Source organism: Oreochromis aureus, linkage group 3 (assembly GCF_013358895.1).
Source record: "Oreochromis aureus strain Israel breed Guangdong linkage group 3, ZZ_aureus, whole genome shotgun sequence".
NCBI lineage: Eukaryota > Metazoa > Chordata > Actinopteri > Cichliformes > Cichlidae > Oreochromis > Oreochromis aureus.
In genome coordinates, this window is record NC_052944.1 from 51,768,479 (window position 1) to 51,787,776 (window position 19,298).

Consider the following 19,298-nt stretch of genomic DNA (forward strand, 5'->3'; position numbering starts at 1 on the left):
CTCAGTTAAGGTCAGAGGTCATGATTCAACAATATGAAAGACTCCATGCTCCAAGCATCCACGGGAGAGTTCAAGGAGAAAACTATGGCGTTATTTCAGTGCCACTATTCTGAGCGCACGTAAAAAAATATTGCAAGTGCAAGTGTTGCATTTTGAGGAGAAATTTATTTTGAGCGTACAAAAGCTGAATTTGAGTGAACAAAATTCATTGCTGCGTGCAAAAAATGTATTTCAGTGTTTGCGCTTATCCATATACACACACACAATAGCACCCCTCTCGCTCAGTTTTTTCATTTGCGCTGTGCTAGTAATGTGTTGCTTGCGCTCACAACATTCTCTGCTGCAAGCGCTCAACTCTCTGTACACCGTTATAAGTGTGCCACAAAACCAACCAATCACAGACTTGGTTTCAAAAATTCTGATTGGCTCTTACAGTCTCCAATCAGCTCGCTAGCTGCTGCATTCCGGAAACAGTCCGAAATGTAGCTAAATCCAGCTAAACTCAATTAAACCCCAATTTGCGGATAATATCTTTAATTATTTTATTTTAAAATATATTATTTGTTAAGACTATCGTTGGTGTAGTATAATGTAGTTGCATTATACAACCATGCCAACTGACTCTCCAAATTATATTTGAGTAGCTCTCTTTTATGTCGTCGAATACTGAACAGCAGCACGAAAACAACATGTCCGCCACATGTAAGTAATATAAAATCATTTTGTACATTATTATTCGCTTGATAACTGACGTTAGCTAATTTGCAAACTATGCAAACTTGAAAAATGATGTACCTCATGTAGTTCGTTTTATGGGTTGTTTATTTTTGTCTGAGATACGTCATTTCATTGTATTTTTCTAACTACTTGTCCATGTTTGCTGCTTTTAACAGGACATACTGAGACAGCAAATGATGCATAGACTCCTCTCTAAACTGGAAGCTGCTTTAAACCAACAACCACTAAATCTGGATTATTTGGAGTTCTTGACTCGTCATGAGCTTGTTCTGTTTGAATCTTTCTCTCAGCAAATAGGTGGTCTGTCAGAGATTACAGAGGCTCTACAAAATGTTCATCATCTGGTTCAGTGTGAAATTAACATCACCTCTGTGGGAATTATTGAACTGGAAACAGAAGTTGGTCTGGGACCTGGCCACCCCAAAATCGTACTAGAGAGAGAAAAACTGAAGAACTTGTTGGACACTCAGCTGCCAGTCAGCTGCATCGCTAAATGTCTTGGTGTTTCAAGAAGAACAATCTTCAGGAGGATGCAAGAATTTGACTTGTCTGTGAGAGGAACATACAGCACAATGAATGACCAAGAGCTGGACAACATCATATCGACTATCAAAAATCAGATGCCAAATGCTGGCTATCGAATGGTTCAAGGACATTTGGTTTCTATGGGTCTCCGTGTTCAGTGGTGGAGAATGATGGCCTCCATGCATCGAGTTGATGCTGTTGGGATCTTCACACGGATTACAGAACTAGGCTGTGTTGTGCGAAGAAGCTACTCGGTGCGAGGCCCTCTCTCCCTTGTCCACATAGACACAAATCACAAGCTAATAAGGTGAAATACCCACTTATATAGCTCTAATAAAAGTTGGGCAGAAAGATGCACGTTATACTTTAAATCTGTTTTAATCAGCCTTATCTGATAGGTCTTTCAGTGTGTTTATAATATTTTAAAAAGCACTTCATATTGTAATATTAAGTAAAAGGATTACAGGATGTGTAACAAAAGCAGTAATATTGTTAATTGTAAATTTTCTTGAGCAATTATTTACACTTTGTATATCGATATTTTCCATGATAACAAGCCTATCAACACACAATATGGTAAGTGCTCCTGAAAACTTAAAAAAAAATCATGACAAGGGAACTAAAATATTTAGTCTCATTGAACTTATCCACTTTCACATATAAAAATGTTGGTATTATTTTCAGCACACCTGACAAGTGTCCAGTTTAAATCAGTGGCAAGTTTGCATACTGAAAAATGTATTTTCAATGTCTTACATGTTCTGCAAATCAAGCCTTAGTGAGATTGTTTTCCCTCTGAAACAGGTACAATGTTGTGATCTTTGGTGGAGTGGATGGCTACTCAAGGAAGGTAAAATTTAAACTGTTATGTAGAATATTTGGTAGTTTTGAAATGAGAGCTGTATTAGGTTATTTTTTTATGAACATCAATTATTCAGCAAGCCAACATAGTGGACGATTTGCAATTTAAAAAAAAAAAAATTATAATCAGTTCTTTACAAAAAAAAAGGTTCAACTAAAAGGCCATTTTTATTTTTTGATAAGTACTACCAATATTGATGTATAGACTACTCAAGCTTTGAATTATGGTTTTGAACATAGAACCGTACAATGTTCCTTGAACACTTATTATGGAACTGGAAAACTATACATGATCTGAAACCAGATCTTTAATTTTCCATTTGTTTTTACTGCAGGTCCTGTACTTGGATGCAGCAACTAACAACAGGGCAAAAACTGCATTCTCATTTTTCCTGAGATCAGCCCAGCTTCACGGCTTGCCATCAAGGTTTAATGCCCTGATCAAATTTATATGCTAGCAACAAGTTTCATTAAAGACAACTTCCTTAAAAATGTATTTTTATCATAGGGTTAGGGCAGATCAAGGAGTAGAAAACCTGGACATTGCACATTTCATGTTTGCCACAAGAGGAACAGGGAGAGCGAGTTTCATATCTGGAAAGAGTGTCCACAATCAGAGGTTAGTTTTGATGTTTTTTTTATATTATTATTGACTGCATGGGTAGATTGTTGTAGCAGTTCTGATATTGATTTAAAGCATATAATACCATAAATCCAAATTCAAATGTATTTACAGAGTAGAACGACTTTGGCGTGATGTCTGGATTGCAGTCACTAGCAAGTACCATGATGTTCTTCACTCACTTGAGGAGGATGGCCTGCTTGACATTTCAGATGTCATTCATCTCTTTGGTGTCCACTACATCTTTGTCCCTCGACTCCGAGCAGATCTTGTCACCTTTGTTGGAGGATGGAATAATCATCCCCTCAGGACAGAAGGTGGTCTCACTCCTGAACAGCTCTGGTGTATGGGACATCTACAAGAGCTGGACGAGGGCGAGAGACTTGAGGTACCAGATCATAGTTTTTTGCTCTTCTGAAACTCTGCTCTTCTGAAATTAACATATTAAACACTTGTGGCACATCTGCGAGATGCTTCTGGTGATTTTATACATTCTTGCCTATCAATTACCACTAATGTAAATCACAGTAAGAAGAACATGAAAACAAAGGCATTCTTTTTAAATTGTTGTATTTATTGGAAAAAACGCGTACACAAAATAACATTACTCCCAAAAGTACCTATTCTGGAATAATGACTATTATATATGTTTGTGGATTTGAAGGAGCTTCAGGATCCAGGCATTGACTGGGAGAGTGCTGTACTGCAAGAAGAATCTAACAGCACAGTTGTGGTTCCTGAAATTGAATGCCCACTGGATGAGGAAACCCTGGAGGGACTTCAGAGAACAATTAATCCCTTGGAACATTCAGAATCTTACGGTCGTGACCTGTACATACAATTCTTGCTACTGGTGTCAAACCAACAGTGACACTTAAGATGGACGTGAAAGTCAACGCTCTTTTGTTCTCAAATACTGGATTTCTTTGCTGAAAGATTACAGATTACAATTCAGATTACAAGTAGACAATCAAACAAAGCACTTGCTTATTATCTATCAACGTAGGACCCTACACAAAGTTTTGAAGTCTTATCATTTTCATGAAACAGCTACGAACATCTTAACAGCTAATGTTTAGAAACATTTTTACTCATTTAGTTTCCAAATTACAAGACAACAATGTGTTAAACTCTGTGGAATCCACCACCATATCTAACTGCTGCACTCATTATGGTTTTAAACATTGTGTACGTGTCCAGATGCTGCACTGGAAAAGTCACAGTACAAGTGCATGCACTCACAACTGGGTAACAAATTGAGTGATCTCCCAGCTGCTCCTTACATTCGTGGTCAAACTTGCATGTTATTTTGAAATGTCTCTTTTCATCAGGAAGGATGGGAACATGGGACTGGCCGGTCATCCACTGGAGCACATGCTGGACAGCAAGAGACTCTGATTTTTCACCACCTGCACCGCCTGTGTTTCCATCTGTGATATTTGAAAATGTTTCTGAAGTCTTTTCTAAATAAAAAGCAATCTGGATTACAATGTTTTAAATTAACAACTAAGAATACTTCCTAGTGCCCTGCATGTTAAAGCAAAAATATTTAACAGATGCATACGGTATATATATACACAATACTATAGGTATATACAGCTAATACTATATAGTACCTGATGCTTCAATCTCCTGCAAGAAATCTTGCAAAAAATTTATGATCTTCCTCTCAGTTCTCTCCCTAGATGTCCCCTTTTCACTGAAATGTGGTTGGCAGCTCATCATAATGAAATCAGCGTCTGGCTGTAAATAAGGAAATAAAGTAGATTATATTATAGATATATTGTTCATTCAAAACTAATAAATAAATACAGGATAACTACAGTACAGATAAGTGGACTGTCTTCGGATCAGACTGAAGCTGCTATGTTAATACTTACTTTGAGGATTTTCCCAGGAACAAACAAACTGTGGCAAGCTTCAGGATTTACAGCCATCAGGTTCACAAGACCATACAGTTCCATGCCCTTTCTGAGCTGCTGTAGCATTGGAATCAGTCTTGTTGTAGAGTGTAAGACAATGGCACTTAAAGAAAACAAAACAAAATGAAAAACTAGTTGGGGATGGGGGGATGGGTTAATGATCTCTCTGACTTTTTCTCGCTTACCGTATCATGCTTTCCTTACTATCCATCTTTATCTGGTTTGTGTATCCACAGGTGACAATTTCATCAGCTCACAACATCAGAGACTGTATGTCTGCTGCATCTTCAACCTGGAAATGTATAATGTGAAAGAGGAAATACAGAAGGTTAAAAGTGTTTAAAAACACCATACTCATAATATATCATGTGCCAGAGCTAAACCAGGTGCTCACTTTGCTGATGAGCAGGGAAGATTCCACATCTGCAACATCCTCCTTAGACAGACAGCTGAAATCAACCTCTCCTGAGCAGAGGAAATTGTAGCACCATTCTTTGAAAAAGGCAGGAGATGGGCCTCCTTGGGCGAGGCTGACTGCAATTATTTCATCAACAGTTCTGTGAAGACAAATGATTATAATTCATTTTCAGGTAACATTTACAAAAATATCGGATGCGTATTAAATGTAATACACAAAGCTCGTATGTAACCAACCTGAAGTTTTCATTATCAAGATCAGTCAGAGAATACTTGGGGTTTTTGCCCTTGTTCTCAGGTCCTTCAAAGAATCTGCTTTCAATACCTGAAATCATGTCTTTCATACAAAAAATATCCACATTTTTAAGTTATCCATTATTTTTTGACACTAGGACAAAACAGGTAATAGGCAACTCACCACTCAAAAACTCTTTCCTAAGTGCTCCTGTATCCACGCCTGCCTCTCCAATGAAAACCACCCTAAGAACACTGGTGGGAGATGCAGATTTTTTTCTCTGCCACTGGAGAATGTCTCTGTCTGGAAGGTCTTCTCTGTCCACACACAACTTAAATTCTGTTGTGGTGTCGACTTGTTGTTCAAGGCAATGCAATACATCTTCCACGCTTAACAAAAACAGGGTAGAAAACATCCTAAGTTCTCAAAGAAAAATAATCATCTTTAGATTAAAAGAGGCTACCACATTAAACGTGATTAGAACTTATCGCAGCATGTTCTGTGCAACAATCTTTAACAATAATAAAGTACTGTGATCATAAAATGTTTTATATTAAATTAAAACCCAGCTATTGTTTAAAAGATCTTACACATAATTTTAACAAATGGTTCTGCATAATAGTGTGTATATGAACTATAATAGAGCAAAGATTACCTGTCTGTTGTGCATACTGAAGTTTGAGTTGGTGTGCATGTAGTTTGGTCATTTTCTTCAGGCACCATGCATTGAAAGCTGTTGACGAAACAAAGTAAAAAAATTTTTAAAAAAAATACATATGTTTGCGTGGACTGTTACTGATTAACATTTTTTCATAAACGGCTGAAAAAAGATTACCTATCCCCACACAGACTTGCGTGGACTGTGATCTCATCTTCAGGAAAGTCTTTAGTGCATATTGGACAAATAACCTACAATTTCAAAAAGGGGGTACATGTTATGCATAGTGGGAAAAAGATCATTACCGATACAAAATTCATTGTAGTTACTATGGTTTTTAGTAATTTGCTAGGTTTACCTTGCATTTGCTTTTCACAATGCATAACTCAGATTCCTGCAGAATTAAAAAACAGTAATTGTGATACTATATTATTTAATTAAAATTGCTCATTTTGACTTCATCAAAATTGTCTCACCTCATCATCAGTCTCATCAGGAGAGAATTTTCCTTTGCACGTATTGATGTGTACTGCAAGCATCTGCAGAGGCATAACTTCATTACACTGGTAACATATCTTCTTTGGCATCTTTGAAAAGTGCTGTGAGTCGGGAGGTAGAGGAGATGTGTCTAATGTTTCCTGAAGAGGTACAATGTAAAAAGTGGATTTGCCACCTCCTGACACAGCTTTCAGTGTTTTGACAGAATATCCTTCTGTTTCAGGTGGAATTACAGTGAGCTTTCGTCGACCACTCCCACCTTTATTGACAGAAAGATAGCACAAACAATCAAGTAGCAAAAGTATCAACTACATAATCCTAATGCAGTATGAGCACGCAAGAATGCCAAAAACACACATAAAAACTGAATTAACAACAAACCTGTTGCCTTATGCAAGAGCCATCCTCCACAAAGATGTTCCATTTTTGGAAAGGTTTCTTCCAGAAGTCTTGAAATCTTAGTTAAAAACACAGTTAAGCAGAATGGAACACTAAATGGACTGTGGCATATGATTCAGGCTAAATGCGTCTGCCAATGACTTATTTTAATACTGACTATACAACCTTACCTCTGCATGGTCACCATCTTCTGGAAGAGACACGGTTTGTCTCCCCATGCCAGCTTGTAGGAGTTCAAGCTCCTCAGCTGGCAAAGGAGTGTAGGATGTGTTTTTTGACAGCAAATAAAAACTGAGGCCTGTGGTCTTACTGCCTGCCTTGACAAGCTGTTTAGTAGATGTAAAACATCTCTTTTTACCACGGCTCAAGTCTGATTTGAAATGTCCTGGAAATGATCTGTGTGATGAAAATGCATGAGTTTAAAAAAAATGCAGTGTTGCATAACATAAGGGTTATTGTTTAATAAAGTTATTAAATATGACACCAGTCCTTAATAGCACATTTTAATTTAGAAATCAATGTTGATAAATCGATAAACCAAATAACTGTAACAGAAAAGATTGCAAAACGTTTAGAAAAAAAAACACACACACAAAAAAAAGCTAACACCTTGTCATCTCTTGCTGGATAGTCAGAGTTCTAGGCTCCGCTGCCCACTCTCTGTTGGCCTCCCTGAAGGATTTGTGGATATGTTGTTAAGCAGCAAAGACACCAGATTTCTTACTGCTGACTCAACTGCACCATTACCCTAAAAAGCATGATTGGGATACACTGCCTCAGTAAGACAACTACGCTGGTAATTACCCATAAGGCTAGCTTAAACTCTACAGCTGCATCTGTAACTACAATTTCACGGCATATTAAACAGAAAGGACAGCAAATTACTAAATTCACACAAAAAATTAAACTCACCTGATACTGTGGTGTAGTATTATTGGAGCCATTATTTGATTCTGCCATCTCTTCTTTGGCTGCAGAGTAAATCAAAACTCCCTCTATCTGCAAGAAGCGAGGCTGAGTGGACAGTGTTTCCGGTGTCCGGAATGCAGCAGCTAGCGAGCTGATTGGAGACCGTAAGAGCCAATCAGAATTTTTGAAACCAAGTCTGTGATTGGTTGGTTTTGTGGCACACTTATAACGGTGTACAGAGAGTTGAGCGCTCGCAGCAGAGAATGTTGTGAGCGCAAGCAACACATTGCGAGCAAGCGCAAATGAAAAAACTGAGCGAGAGGGGGTGCTATTGTGTGTGTGTATATGGATAAGCGCAAACACTGAAATACATTTTTTGCACGCAGCAATGAATTTTGTTCACTCAAATTCAGCTTTTGTACGCTCAAAATAAATTTCTCTTCAAAATGCAACACTTGCACTTGCAATCTTTTTTTACGTGCGCTCAATATTTTTTTTACGTGCGCTCAGAATAGTGGCACTGAAATAACGCCATAGAAAACCACTGCTGAGCAAAACAAAGACCACAAAGGTGTGAAAGTAAAGAAAACAATATACAAGAAAGAAGATGAAAAGCATTATAAGCACACTATGTACACTATTTACATAATGATAGGGTTACAGGAAGCATTGTGGCAGTGTATACAAGGCATTGTAATAAAATATAATAAATAACAAGGGTGGAAGGGCTATGGTCGTTAAGGGATGGAAATTGCACATCTGCTGAAATATTGCACAGAAAGAACGGAATATTGCACGGAAGCAAAACACAAAAAAGCAACATAATAAATAGCAAGTAGCAGCAACACAACGATAGGGCTTTGGAACTGACGTAACGACGCAATGTATTGTGGGAGCGCTGCACCATATTTCTGAGCCACGGATCAAAACAAACACACTGTTTTGGAAGGAAGGTTGCTAGAAAAATGCTTAAAAGCAGCTCAAAAGAAAAGGGGTGATATAGACACAGACTGCATCCGGATGCAAAGAGACGGTACTTGCAAAAAATAGCGTGCATTGGAAATGTACGCTATTATAAATCAGTTTGGCAATTATAAATCTCTGGAGGCGCACAGCCAAATCTTGTACCCAATCCTTGGTGAATGGGATATTTTTAAGCCTCCATGTTGTGAGTATGTTGTCATTCAAACAAAGGTAAGTCAGCTTGAGTACATAAGTAAAATGCGTTTGATTTCCCCCAAAACATTCAGAATAGTCCAAGCATAAATTCATTCATGAGGGGAAATTACAATGAGAACATGTTGAGGCTCTGTTAGATGCATACCATAGTGAATTCAGTGCATTGATGTGACATTGTCTTGAAGGATTTAGTTATTCTCTATGGTTAAAGAAATTGCAATGATTTATTCATATTTATTATAAATAATCCTAATCATATATCTTGCTTCCGTGTTTGTGTCCTGTGTCACTAAGATTGTTTTTGCAGGCCGGTTTCTGAAAGAGAACAGGCAGATTTAGAATATAACATGCAGCGTTCTATAGATGGATACGTAAAAAATGCAAAAATTACATGTCTGTGCTAACTTTCTAAACACTTTATTTGTTACATTTGTGATAAATGTAATGGAAAGTAGATAAAACACATTTGTGTCGGCCTTGGCTCATTTAAGTTCTTGAATTTAAATTAACGTTGTCTGTGTATGTTTCAGGTGCACTCCCAAAGACTGAATGAACCAGCATTGCAGCCATGGGTCATTGTGAGCATCGTGCTCTGTTTTCCCAACCCATTCTCACTCCTAACTCGTCAAATGTGTGACGCACGGTCAGGCTCCCTCTGCTTCACTTATTGACGCGCAGGGTACCCCCCTCGCGTCGAGAATTGACATGGTGGGTCCTCTTATTGAATGCTATAGAGCTCCCTAAAAGTTGTTTATTGACGACAAGAGAGCTGAACATCTAGAATCAGGATTGAGTCAGGCTGCATCAGACACCCCCCAATATGGCTAAACTACAGCAATTCTGCAAAGATGAGTGCATCAAAATGCCCCCACAGCGCTGTAAAAGACTCACTGACAGTTATTGCAAACTTGGTTGCAGCTGTTGCTGTGTAACCCAACCAATTATTAGGTTCAGGGGGCAATCACTGTTTCAAAAATGACCATGTAGGTTTTCCCCTTGATAATAAGCACCTGTTTATAGAACCTATATTTTGTGTTTACTTATTGTTACGACCCGGCTCATAGCCGCAACATAAAAGAAGATGAATACCAGATTGTGGGATGAGAAGAGGCTTTATCTTAAAAATGGACAACCAGGTTGGCTAAAAATGGCTGGTGCCACTAAGGCAAACACAACAAAAGAGATGGACAAAATGGTAAACGGAGAACTAAACTATACTGGGAAAACTAAACTACTGACCCTGAACAGAAACAAACCTGAACACGAATAACAGCCAGCAGAAAACAGATGACGGTTGGGCAGCAGGGAAACACACGGATGAGACATGGTGGATACACAGACGGACCAGCCAAACTACAAAGACAGAGGACGCGACTTAAATACAGGGAAACACAGGGAGATTGCACACAGGTGGGGAACACAGCTGGGAATAATCAACAAGACAAGACAGAGGTAAAACTGAACACACTCACATGAGACGCAGACCTTCACAATAAAACAGGAAACGAGAACAAATCCTTAAACATAACATAAAACAAAACACTGACAACATTAAATCATAACATTGTCATTATCATTTACCTTTTACTGTTATTGTTGTCTAATATGAATTAGTGTGATGAGCTGAAACATTGAAGTGTGAAAAACATACAAAAAATAGGAAATCAGGAAGGGGGAAAACACTTTCACACGACTCAAAAGTGGATCACTTTTATGCACAACAAAAAGCATTTAGGTTTCAGGAAATCTTTGGAAAATACACTTAAAATATGTGTTAATGGCACTGCTCTTGACAATACTTCGTCCCAATGCTATGTATGCAGGTTTGTTAACTCAGCTCATCATGACAATGTGGATGAAACTGGATAAAATGTGTAAAATCAGACCAAACACTTTTAAATTAAGTGCTACACTGCCCTCTACTGTAAGTCAGCTATCATTAGTCTATGACCATATTTTTTATTTTTTATTTAGATTTTATTGAGAAATGTGGGCCTCAGGCCCAGCCTCCTGTACCTCTTTCTTACTTTTCCTTTTTTGTCACATATTCAAGTGCTGGGTTGTAATAAAACACAAAGCTGATCTAAAATCTAAGAGAGTCTAAGAGAGAATCTAAAAATATAATCTAAAAAGCAATCTGGTAAAATCAGGTCCAGTCAAGGTTGTTTGTGTTTGTTTTTTGTAGACAACAGACAATAGATTTGTCAAATCTATTGTTGGGGCTAGGTGTAAGGTATATTATATGCATTTATCATCATGCTGGTCTGTTAAACTTTATATATTAAAGTTAACTGCATGTAGGTGTTGAGGAAGTGGATAGATATGGGCCCATTAAGTGGACACACCTTATCTCACTACAGCTGGGCAGAGTTGAAGTATTCGATACAGCAACTAAACCATGTGGCTAGGTCTTCACATATACTCTGCCAGAACAGTTGGTCAAGCGTGTGACCATATAGCATGCATATGGCTCTCAACAGAGTTGTCTTTGCAGCAGATGCATATGTCCGTGTAAGGCCTATTTGGAACAACCTTTGTCCTGTGAAGTGTGTTCTGTATAGAATCTTATGTCGCATAAGTTATACGTTTGGGCTTTTAATCATTTTGAAGGTGTTTACACATATTTGTGTCCAGAAGTTTTAATCTGGATTGATAGAAAGAAAGGGAAATTGATTCATCAATTTTAAACAACAGCTTATACATTTTTAATGACCATTTGGGAGTACAGATATTTTAAAATTTTGTTACCCAAGTAGGTATGTCTAGATTCAGTTAACCGAGATACAATTTTTGCTGTATGATGGATTTCAGTTGCTGATATTCAAGAAATATACCTTTGCTGATTCTATATTTTGATACAAGTTCTTCAAATGAAATAAATTTTCCATCTTGTACAATATGTTTTAGATCAGTCATACTCAAACTGTGGTATGTATACCACTGGTGGTATGAGCGCTCGCTCTAGTGAAGTCTCCAAGATTTTTTTAAGATCAAATAATTATTTAAAATACACATTAAAAATATTTACCATAAAAACACAGAAATTGAGTTTAAATAAGGTTTTGGGGGTTTTTTTAGAAAAAGCTATATTGTTAAGAAACTCTGCAATGTGAGCATCAGAGGGATTAATCTGTGACGAGTATAAAGCTTCATAAACGTCTTGAAATTATTTATTTATTTATTGTGGATTATAAGTAATGTTCCCAGGAGAATCCTTTAGAGAATAAATATTTTTTCTATGCTTAGTTTAACTGGTTAGCAAGGAATTTCTAAGATTTATTTCTTATTAAAAGTTCTCCAGATGCCACCTTTGCATCAGAAATCTTGTTTATTTAATTTAATTCTAGTTTTAGTTTCTCAGGTTGTTAATTATATGTGTTGTGGCAAGGCAGAATCAGCAGATTCTAATCATTTGATTTTTTATTCTAATTCTGAGAGTAGCGTTTTCTTTCTTTCTTGTTCTATTATATATAGTAGGATGACATTTTGGCATGCATTACTACTGCTCCTGCTTCCCATACAACACATGGTGATATTCCTGACAGGTCATGTTATCTGAATACATTGTCCATTCTTTTTTGAAATAATTAATGAAATCTTGTTCTTTCAGTAATGACGTATTAAATGTCCAGCTGGTGGTGTGACTTTTTTCTGTGTCAAAGAGATAGATACTGGTGCATGATCGCTGACAATGAGAGGATCAATCCGTCTGTGAGATCCCTCATAATGGAGCTGCTAACTAAAAGTAGTCGAAGTGAGATTCTGAGTGGTGTGCTGAAGAAAAAAAGGTGTAATCCTTAAGAGTGGGGTGATGTGAATGCCATGCATTGTAAAATACAAAATGTATTGTTCAACAATGTCTGTAGACTGCCAATTCCTTTGACTCACTGTTGTACTGAGCCTGTCAATTTCTGGATTAAATACTAGTTTGAGGTCTCTTCCTATCATAAGCGTAGTACAGATTGATCTGAGGGGGAAGAAATGAAGGAATTTTTTAAAAAAGGAGCAAAAAATAAAAATTTGGATAGTGTATATATATTAGCACTACACAGATCCATATTTTGAATACTTTAATTAAATATCATAAATCTGCCTTCTGAATCTCTAATAGTGTTGTTAACAGTGAAGTTTATTTTTCTGTAATTAATAAGGCTACACCTCTGTTTTAAATTCTAACATGCTGAGAATGTGTGAGAGAAGTGTGGAAATGTATATGTACAGATGTGTATGATATATAAGTCTTGTGTACAAAAACAAAGTCTGCCTGTAAGTAATTTAAGTTATTAGTAAAATTAAGCCTCTTTTACCTGGAACCAATTCCATGTATGGTCCATGTGACATTTTCTTTTTACCCTTTTCAGCTTTATTTGATAGATACAATAGAGAGAGGACAGGAAAGCAGGGGCAGCGAGAAAAGGCGGAAGACATGTGGCAAAGAGCGACGGATGAGACTCAAACCTTGGCCGTCTGCTCTCAGCCGTATTGTATGTGGTCACCCACTCAACGCACTGAGCTGAACCGGCGCCCATTCCATGTGACATTTTTAAACAGAAACAAAAAACATAATTTATCCTGCTCACTTGGCATATACTTTTTGAAAGGACAGATACTCATCCACAGTGATGTTTGTACTTGGGATATAGATGAGTGGCTGGGACTCCACACACTTCCCAAAATTCTCTGATCACTGCTAATTTGTCTTGATGAATGTTGACTACAGCCTGGTCTTATATCACATTTCTCAAAGATAATCACCTGTAACACCATTCAAAATTTCTGGAGTAACATGATGGCTGTTAGATTTGTTTCTGCATCTGTAAAATCAGACTTGTTAAAATCAGACTTATGCTTTTATGTCTTTCTGGGCTACCTCACCTACCTAATTGTTTAAGTGTTTTGTCAGGCCCATGCATAGTGGACTGCACAAAGCATATATATAACTTCCCACAGTGGCTCATTAGAGGGAAGCACTGAGTCATCGATGACCCTTAAAGTTCATAAAATTAAGTATTAAATCAAAGGTTGTGGTAGTTCATAAACAAAGGGTGCACTTTGTAATTCCCCCACCCTGTACTGTGTGAGAAAAAAAACTGACATGTTTAGTGCTTTGTTGTGCTATAGTTAATAAATGCTTAAGAGAACTATAATAAGATAATTTTACAGTCTAGTGTCAGTTCATGTGTCAGTTACTGTGGGTTGAACTATATTTGAGTTTGTGTTTCAGACAAACACCCTGCCGAATAAGTATGGTGTCTAAAGAGATGTCAGTGGTTTAATATGTCAATGGAAACATATAAAAGCAATGCGCTGTTATATTCGTAGCTAACCACAGTAAATGTATTCAAAAAAGCCAGAACCTGTGGTCATATGCAAAGCATCTTCAGCTGTGTTAACAAACTGAGCAGGTAAGACAAAGTGGTTTAACTGACACTAATATGACTGAGACCAATATAGAGGAGGTGTGTGTGGGTGGGAAGGTCTTCAATCTAGGACAGATGCCCCACTTGCTCACACACTTTGCAACTGTGCTTGGGGGAAAAAAAGGCATTTTCAAAGGTATAAAGTTTGTATGCATGTGGAACAATAGACAGAAGTTACTCTGTAACACTGAAACATACATTGATAAGAGATCTTTTTTGAAAGAAGACATTGTTTGAACTTGAGGAAATGATAGTAAAACACTATTTACTGGAACTAAAATATCTTTGGTTCTCCAAGTGGTTTCTGTACTTTTTGTACTTACTGACATTTTGGTCTTTGAGGGTTCAATAGGAATAAATTGTCAGTTCATTTCAGTCAACTCCAAGCACCACCCTGTGACTTCAGTATTAGTATTATTTAAAAGAAAACAGAAATTTATTTATTTATTATCAATTTTTTCCTTATTATTGTTGCTTTTTAACATTACAATGACTGAAGAAAGAGATACAGAAAAGTTGTATTCTTAAAAAATACATAGGAACAAAATATCAATTTCATAAATACATAAAAAAAACGTAATGTGCCGTTTAGGGAAGTGTTATCTTTATGAGAAAGTGTTGAGGCTTTTTTTATTTTTCAGTTTTTCTTTAAAGCTTAAAACAACAATAACAATCATCATTTTGTCTTTTATTTTTCTGTTTTTCATTTTCTCATTTCCTGTTAGTAAATTACTCCAATCACCCTCCTGAAATTTCAGGACATCATGTTAGCAAACCTCATGCCATGGTTTAATAGAAGCCCAACAAATACACTATGTATGAGGCTCACTTGACTGAAGAATAGATGACAGTCCCCTCTTGACAGCATGGATTCATGTCTGCTCTGGACAATTTTGTCTCTGTGTTGGAAACAAAAGTATCTGTTAATATATCAAAAAACACTTTTTTTTCTTGATCCATGTTAGATCATCCAAAAAAAAAAAAAATCCCAGAAACTTGATTAGGTCATCTGGATGTAGCGTTATCATTGAAAACACTACATCCACACTATATATGTGTGTGTATGTGTGTGTGTGTGTGTGTGTGTGTGTGTGTGTGTGTGTGTGTGTGTGTGTGTGTGTGTGTGTGTGTGTGTGTGTGTGTGTGCGTGTGTGTACCTTTTTTCTTCCAGTGAATTTTAATAGTGGTATACAGGACATCATCTGGATGATCTGAATTGTCTCCATCTAACAAAAAAGTTTAAGATAAAACCTGATGCCACATATTCACACATTATTTATATACTGTTTTAATCATTTAAAGCCCTTGTAAAATATAAATGACTAAATAAAATATTTACTTTTCTGCTTCCTTTCTTTTCTGCCCACAGCATGTTTCACTTGATGTAGGTCAGTGGTGTCTTGTCGCACTGAAATGTAAAAAAAACACAAAAACAAATGTGCGGATGATTCATATTTGGCAAAAAAACAATACCTTAACATTCATGCTATGCACACAATGCAAATCATTGTTACAATAGTATAGTTAGTATAGTAAATGATTGTTATATTGAAATCTCATCATTTCTAAATGCATGTCTGAAATACATTACTTTAGTGTCAAGTGTAGTAAAGAGGATGAGTGAATATTTATGTAATGATATATAATAAGAAAAATCAACAGCTAATACATTTAAAGAAAACAATCTGATCTAGTAGAGTGAGTCAAAAGATTTGCTTCTCTGCTACTGCAGGGGTTTGGAGCTCCAGTCTCGAGAGCCGGTGTCCTGCAGGTTTTAGATGTGTGCTTGATCCAACACAGCAGATTCAAATGGCTAAATTACCTCCTCAACATGTCTTGAGGTTCTCCAGAGGCCTGCTAATGAACTAATCGTTTGATTCAGGTGTGTTGACCCAGGGTGAGATCTAAACCCTGCAGGACACCGGCCCTCGAGGCCTGGAGATTCCCACCCCTGTGCTACTGTAACAGCAAAATGAAATGAATTTAAAATCTGTTTCTGGGAGACAACTTTTCTGTACCTTTGTGCTTCCTATGTAGAACCAGGACTATTACCACCAACAACAGAGCCACCAATAAAGCACAGATGACAATCCACAGCTGAAGGTGTGTTTCAGGGAATTCATCATGTGATATTTTAGGGACTTCATGTGAAAGATCAGTCTTATTGTAAGGTGCTGGAAAGAACATGAAAATATTAAAATAAAGTGGAAAAGAAAAAAGACAAATGACACAAAATGGGGATTTATTAAAAAAAAAAATCTAAATCACCTTGATGATGTTGTTTTATAACAGCTAACCAGCTCTCATGTGATTCTCCAGCTCCATCAATGCTGCACTTGTAGAGTCCTTCATCAGACTTGGAGACATTTTTGATGGTCATGCTGCTTTGATACCAGGTACCGATAGAGACGCCATCTTTGTAGAAGTCAGTTATGTGTTCTGACTGAGTTTTCTTGTTTTTGCAATTAAGGATCACCTCATTTCCCTCCTTCACAGGGTGGGTCGGGGTTTCCAAGATTACAGAACCAGCTGGGAAGTGTGATAAAAATATATTTTATGAATTACTTTATAGTTATTATTTTTAATTATTACATCTGACTATGATAATAAAAAATCTGACTTTCTCTCTCTCCATATATATATATATATATATATATATATATATATATACGACATACCAGTAATAGTGATGTTCAGGGCCTCACTTTTTATTCCATCTTCAGTTTCACACCAGTATTCTCCACTGTGACTTTCAAAGATGGGATAAATTATGCAGGGTGATGTTGATGTCTTGGAAGCGTTCTTTATTTTATGGGATTTCCACTTCACTCTCCATTCAGTGATGTTGTTATCTACCTCACAATGTACAGAGACGTACTCATGTTCAAAGAACTGAAGTCTGTTTGGAACAATGCGAGGAAAAACTGCACCTGAGACAAATATGTGAAGAAAGAAGGCAATCAAATAAATTATCTCGTCTTAATAGAAGAAAAGAAAATTCAAAATTAATAACTATTACAAAACGAAAAAGTGCTAAATTTGCTAGATTGTCAACCAGTGAAGTTTTATACTGGCAGGATCTGGATCTGTTGAATTAAATGCAAATCATTAACCGTTTCAGAGCTTCAAACACATTTGAAGGAAGCTTGTTTTAAATTCACTTTACAACATTTTGTCATTTAAAATTATTCTCAGTATTACAGGATTGTTAGCAATCTAAACATTCCTGTTCATATTGGTAATGATATACTGTAAATATTTCTTCTAACTCACCAGCAAAGTTACTGCAGTCAGCTTGTATGACCATGAAGACCAAAACTGAAGAGACAAATGAAATTCTGTGCATCAAACATATGTGACAACTGTATGCTTGATTGGTGGAATCAATACTTACAAAGTCGAATGCTGAGAGTTGTAATCTCCATGATGTCTTGCTGCTGACTGCGAGAGCATCAGACTGAAATACGACAGAAAAAAAATGTAGGTTGGGTCTTCCTGTTCCTGTTTATTTTTTTCTGATGTTGATGATTCAAATTGTACCAAGAAGTATCTCTAAGACACATAACTGCTATGACAATAATAATTTAATAGATGTGATCCTGACTCAAGCTATTCACAGCAGCGACTGTTTGGGGGAAGAAAAAAGTATTAATTTATTGCAGCTACAGCACTTCAAAGCAAAGATACTTGGGCTGTTGGGGAACAACAGCTTCCATAGTCGATTTAACCTGAGATAAAACTTGTCCAGAAATTCACCCTACTTTCTATGTGAACATTTAAACGCAGTTCCAGTCTGCCATCTATTTTAACTCACTTCAGCGAGGTCACTTGCTGAAGATCAAACAGAAGGTGATCTTAAATTTTGCACAGATGTTCTGAATTCAGAAACTACTGATTACAGTTTGCACAGGTTCACCAAAATGACTGGAAGAATATAAATCTGGAAAAATGTCTGAGTCTTGATATGATTTGATTTGATTCAAAATTTGGCATAAACTTGGAAGGACAGATCCATCCTGCCTTAGTGTTGGCAGTGGTGCTGCAATGGTGTGGGGGATATTTCTTAGCACACTTTTGCCTCTCTAGTTTCAGTTTAGCGTCATTTAAATGTATCAGCCTACATGATTGTTGTTGCTGTTTGAAAATCCCCTTTTGACCAAAACGTACCATCCTCTTGATGGCTGCTTTGTAAGATTCACATCATGAATGTGCAGAATACTTCTCCAATAAACTCAGCACATTTTTGAGATCACTGCACATATATGGCAGCGTGGATTTGTCAGTCTGGTGTGACTTTAAAAATAGCGTGATTTGCCTGGCTGCCATTACAAAAAAGTTGACTGAAGGAGTTCATCTTCCAGAATCATCTGAGCCATTTTGAAAGACGTTGTAATTGGCTCTCTTACAGTTTTAGTTTTTGCAGCTCTCATGCAAATATCAGATTGGGTAAACTCTGAATGGCGTGCTCAGCCACCTCCGCATTTTCCAGCAATTGATGATTACAAAAACCACGAAGAAAAGATGTGGAACCAGTGACTTCTGTGTAGTATTCCCTACAGCTGGAACATCCTTGAATAGACATAAAGGCTTGACTGAGCATTTTAAAGTTCCCAGTCTGTGGATGCACACCCTGCGCTGAAGGCATCGTGCATTATATGCAAATGACAACTTCCAACATTTTACCTTTTTTTGTTTGTTCATTAATTTTATGCTGGGCTTATGAGAATGTCTTCCAATTCCCATTTGGACCATCCATAGACAGCTGAATCAGATTCTGGAAGCCTATATCTGAATACTCCCTTTCAGTCTTTCTCATACATTGCAGTGTGATGAAAAATGACATCAGGTACCGCAGGTTTACTTTGTTATCATTCCAGAATGTGAATGTCAGTCTGACATTAGTTCATATTCCTTT

At 37.0% G+C, this 19,298-nt stretch overlaps 3 protein-coding genes across 4 annotated transcripts; 1 reads left to right on the plus strand and 2 right to left on the minus strand.

Moving 5' to 3' along the window:
• The first annotated feature begins 709 nt into the window (after positions 1 to 709).
• LOC120435217 lies at positions 710 to 4,200 on the plus strand. The gene is made up of 6 exons (XM_039604324.1): positions 710 to 1,570; positions 2,068 to 2,113; positions 2,460 to 2,551; positions 2,633 to 2,743; positions 2,861 to 3,134; positions 3,411 to 4,200. The coding sequence occupies exons 1-6, from the start codon at positions 912 to 914 to the stop codon at positions 3,615 to 3,617; spliced, it is 1,389 nt and encodes a 462-aa protein (XP_039460258.1). The 5' UTR covers positions 710 to 911; the 3' UTR covers positions 3,618 to 4,200.
• A 162-nt stretch (positions 4,201 to 4,362) lies between these two features.
• Positions 4,363 to 8,149, minus strand: LOC120435220. Of its 2 annotated transcripts, none has more exons than XM_039604332.1 (13): positions 7,788 to 8,149; positions 7,046 to 7,271; positions 6,858 to 6,933; positions 6,455 to 6,735; positions 6,337 to 6,372; positions 6,156 to 6,229; positions 5,976 to 6,053; positions 5,504 to 5,709; positions 5,323 to 5,422; positions 5,063 to 5,225; positions 4,854 to 4,960; positions 4,627 to 4,771; positions 4,363 to 4,489 (listed from the first exon to the last, which is right to left on the minus strand). In XM_039604332.1, exons 1-11 carry the CDS (start codon positions 7,817 to 7,819, stop codon positions 4,922 to 4,924), a joined length of 1,311 nt encoding a protein of 436 aa, XP_039460266.1. In that variant the 5' UTR covers positions 7,820 to 8,149; the 3' UTR covers positions 4,363 to 4,489; positions 4,627 to 4,771; positions 4,854 to 4,921. The 2 variants fall into 2 exon arrangements, with proteins under 2 accessions (XP_039460266.1, XP_039460270.1); XM_039604336.1 differs by lacking the exon at positions 7,788 to 8,149 and adding an exon at positions 7,485 to 7,518.
• Positions 8,150 to 14,980: 6,831 nt separating this feature from the next.
• On the minus strand, positions 14,981 to 17,840 carry LOC120435390 (low affinity immunoglobulin gamma Fc region receptor III-like). The gene is made up of 8 exons (XM_039604921.1): positions 17,778 to 17,840; positions 17,657 to 17,701; positions 17,062 to 17,313; positions 16,652 to 16,912; positions 16,402 to 16,557; positions 15,723 to 15,791; positions 15,541 to 15,609; positions 14,981 to 15,282 (listed from the first exon to the last, which is right to left on the minus strand). The coding sequence occupies exons 1-8, from the start codon at positions 17,806 to 17,808 to the stop codon at positions 15,209 to 15,211; spliced, it is 957 nt and encodes a 318-aa protein (XP_039460855.1). The 5' UTR covers positions 17,809 to 17,840; the 3' UTR covers positions 14,981 to 15,208.
• Between the last annotated feature and the right edge of the window lie 1,458 nt (positions 17,841 to 19,298).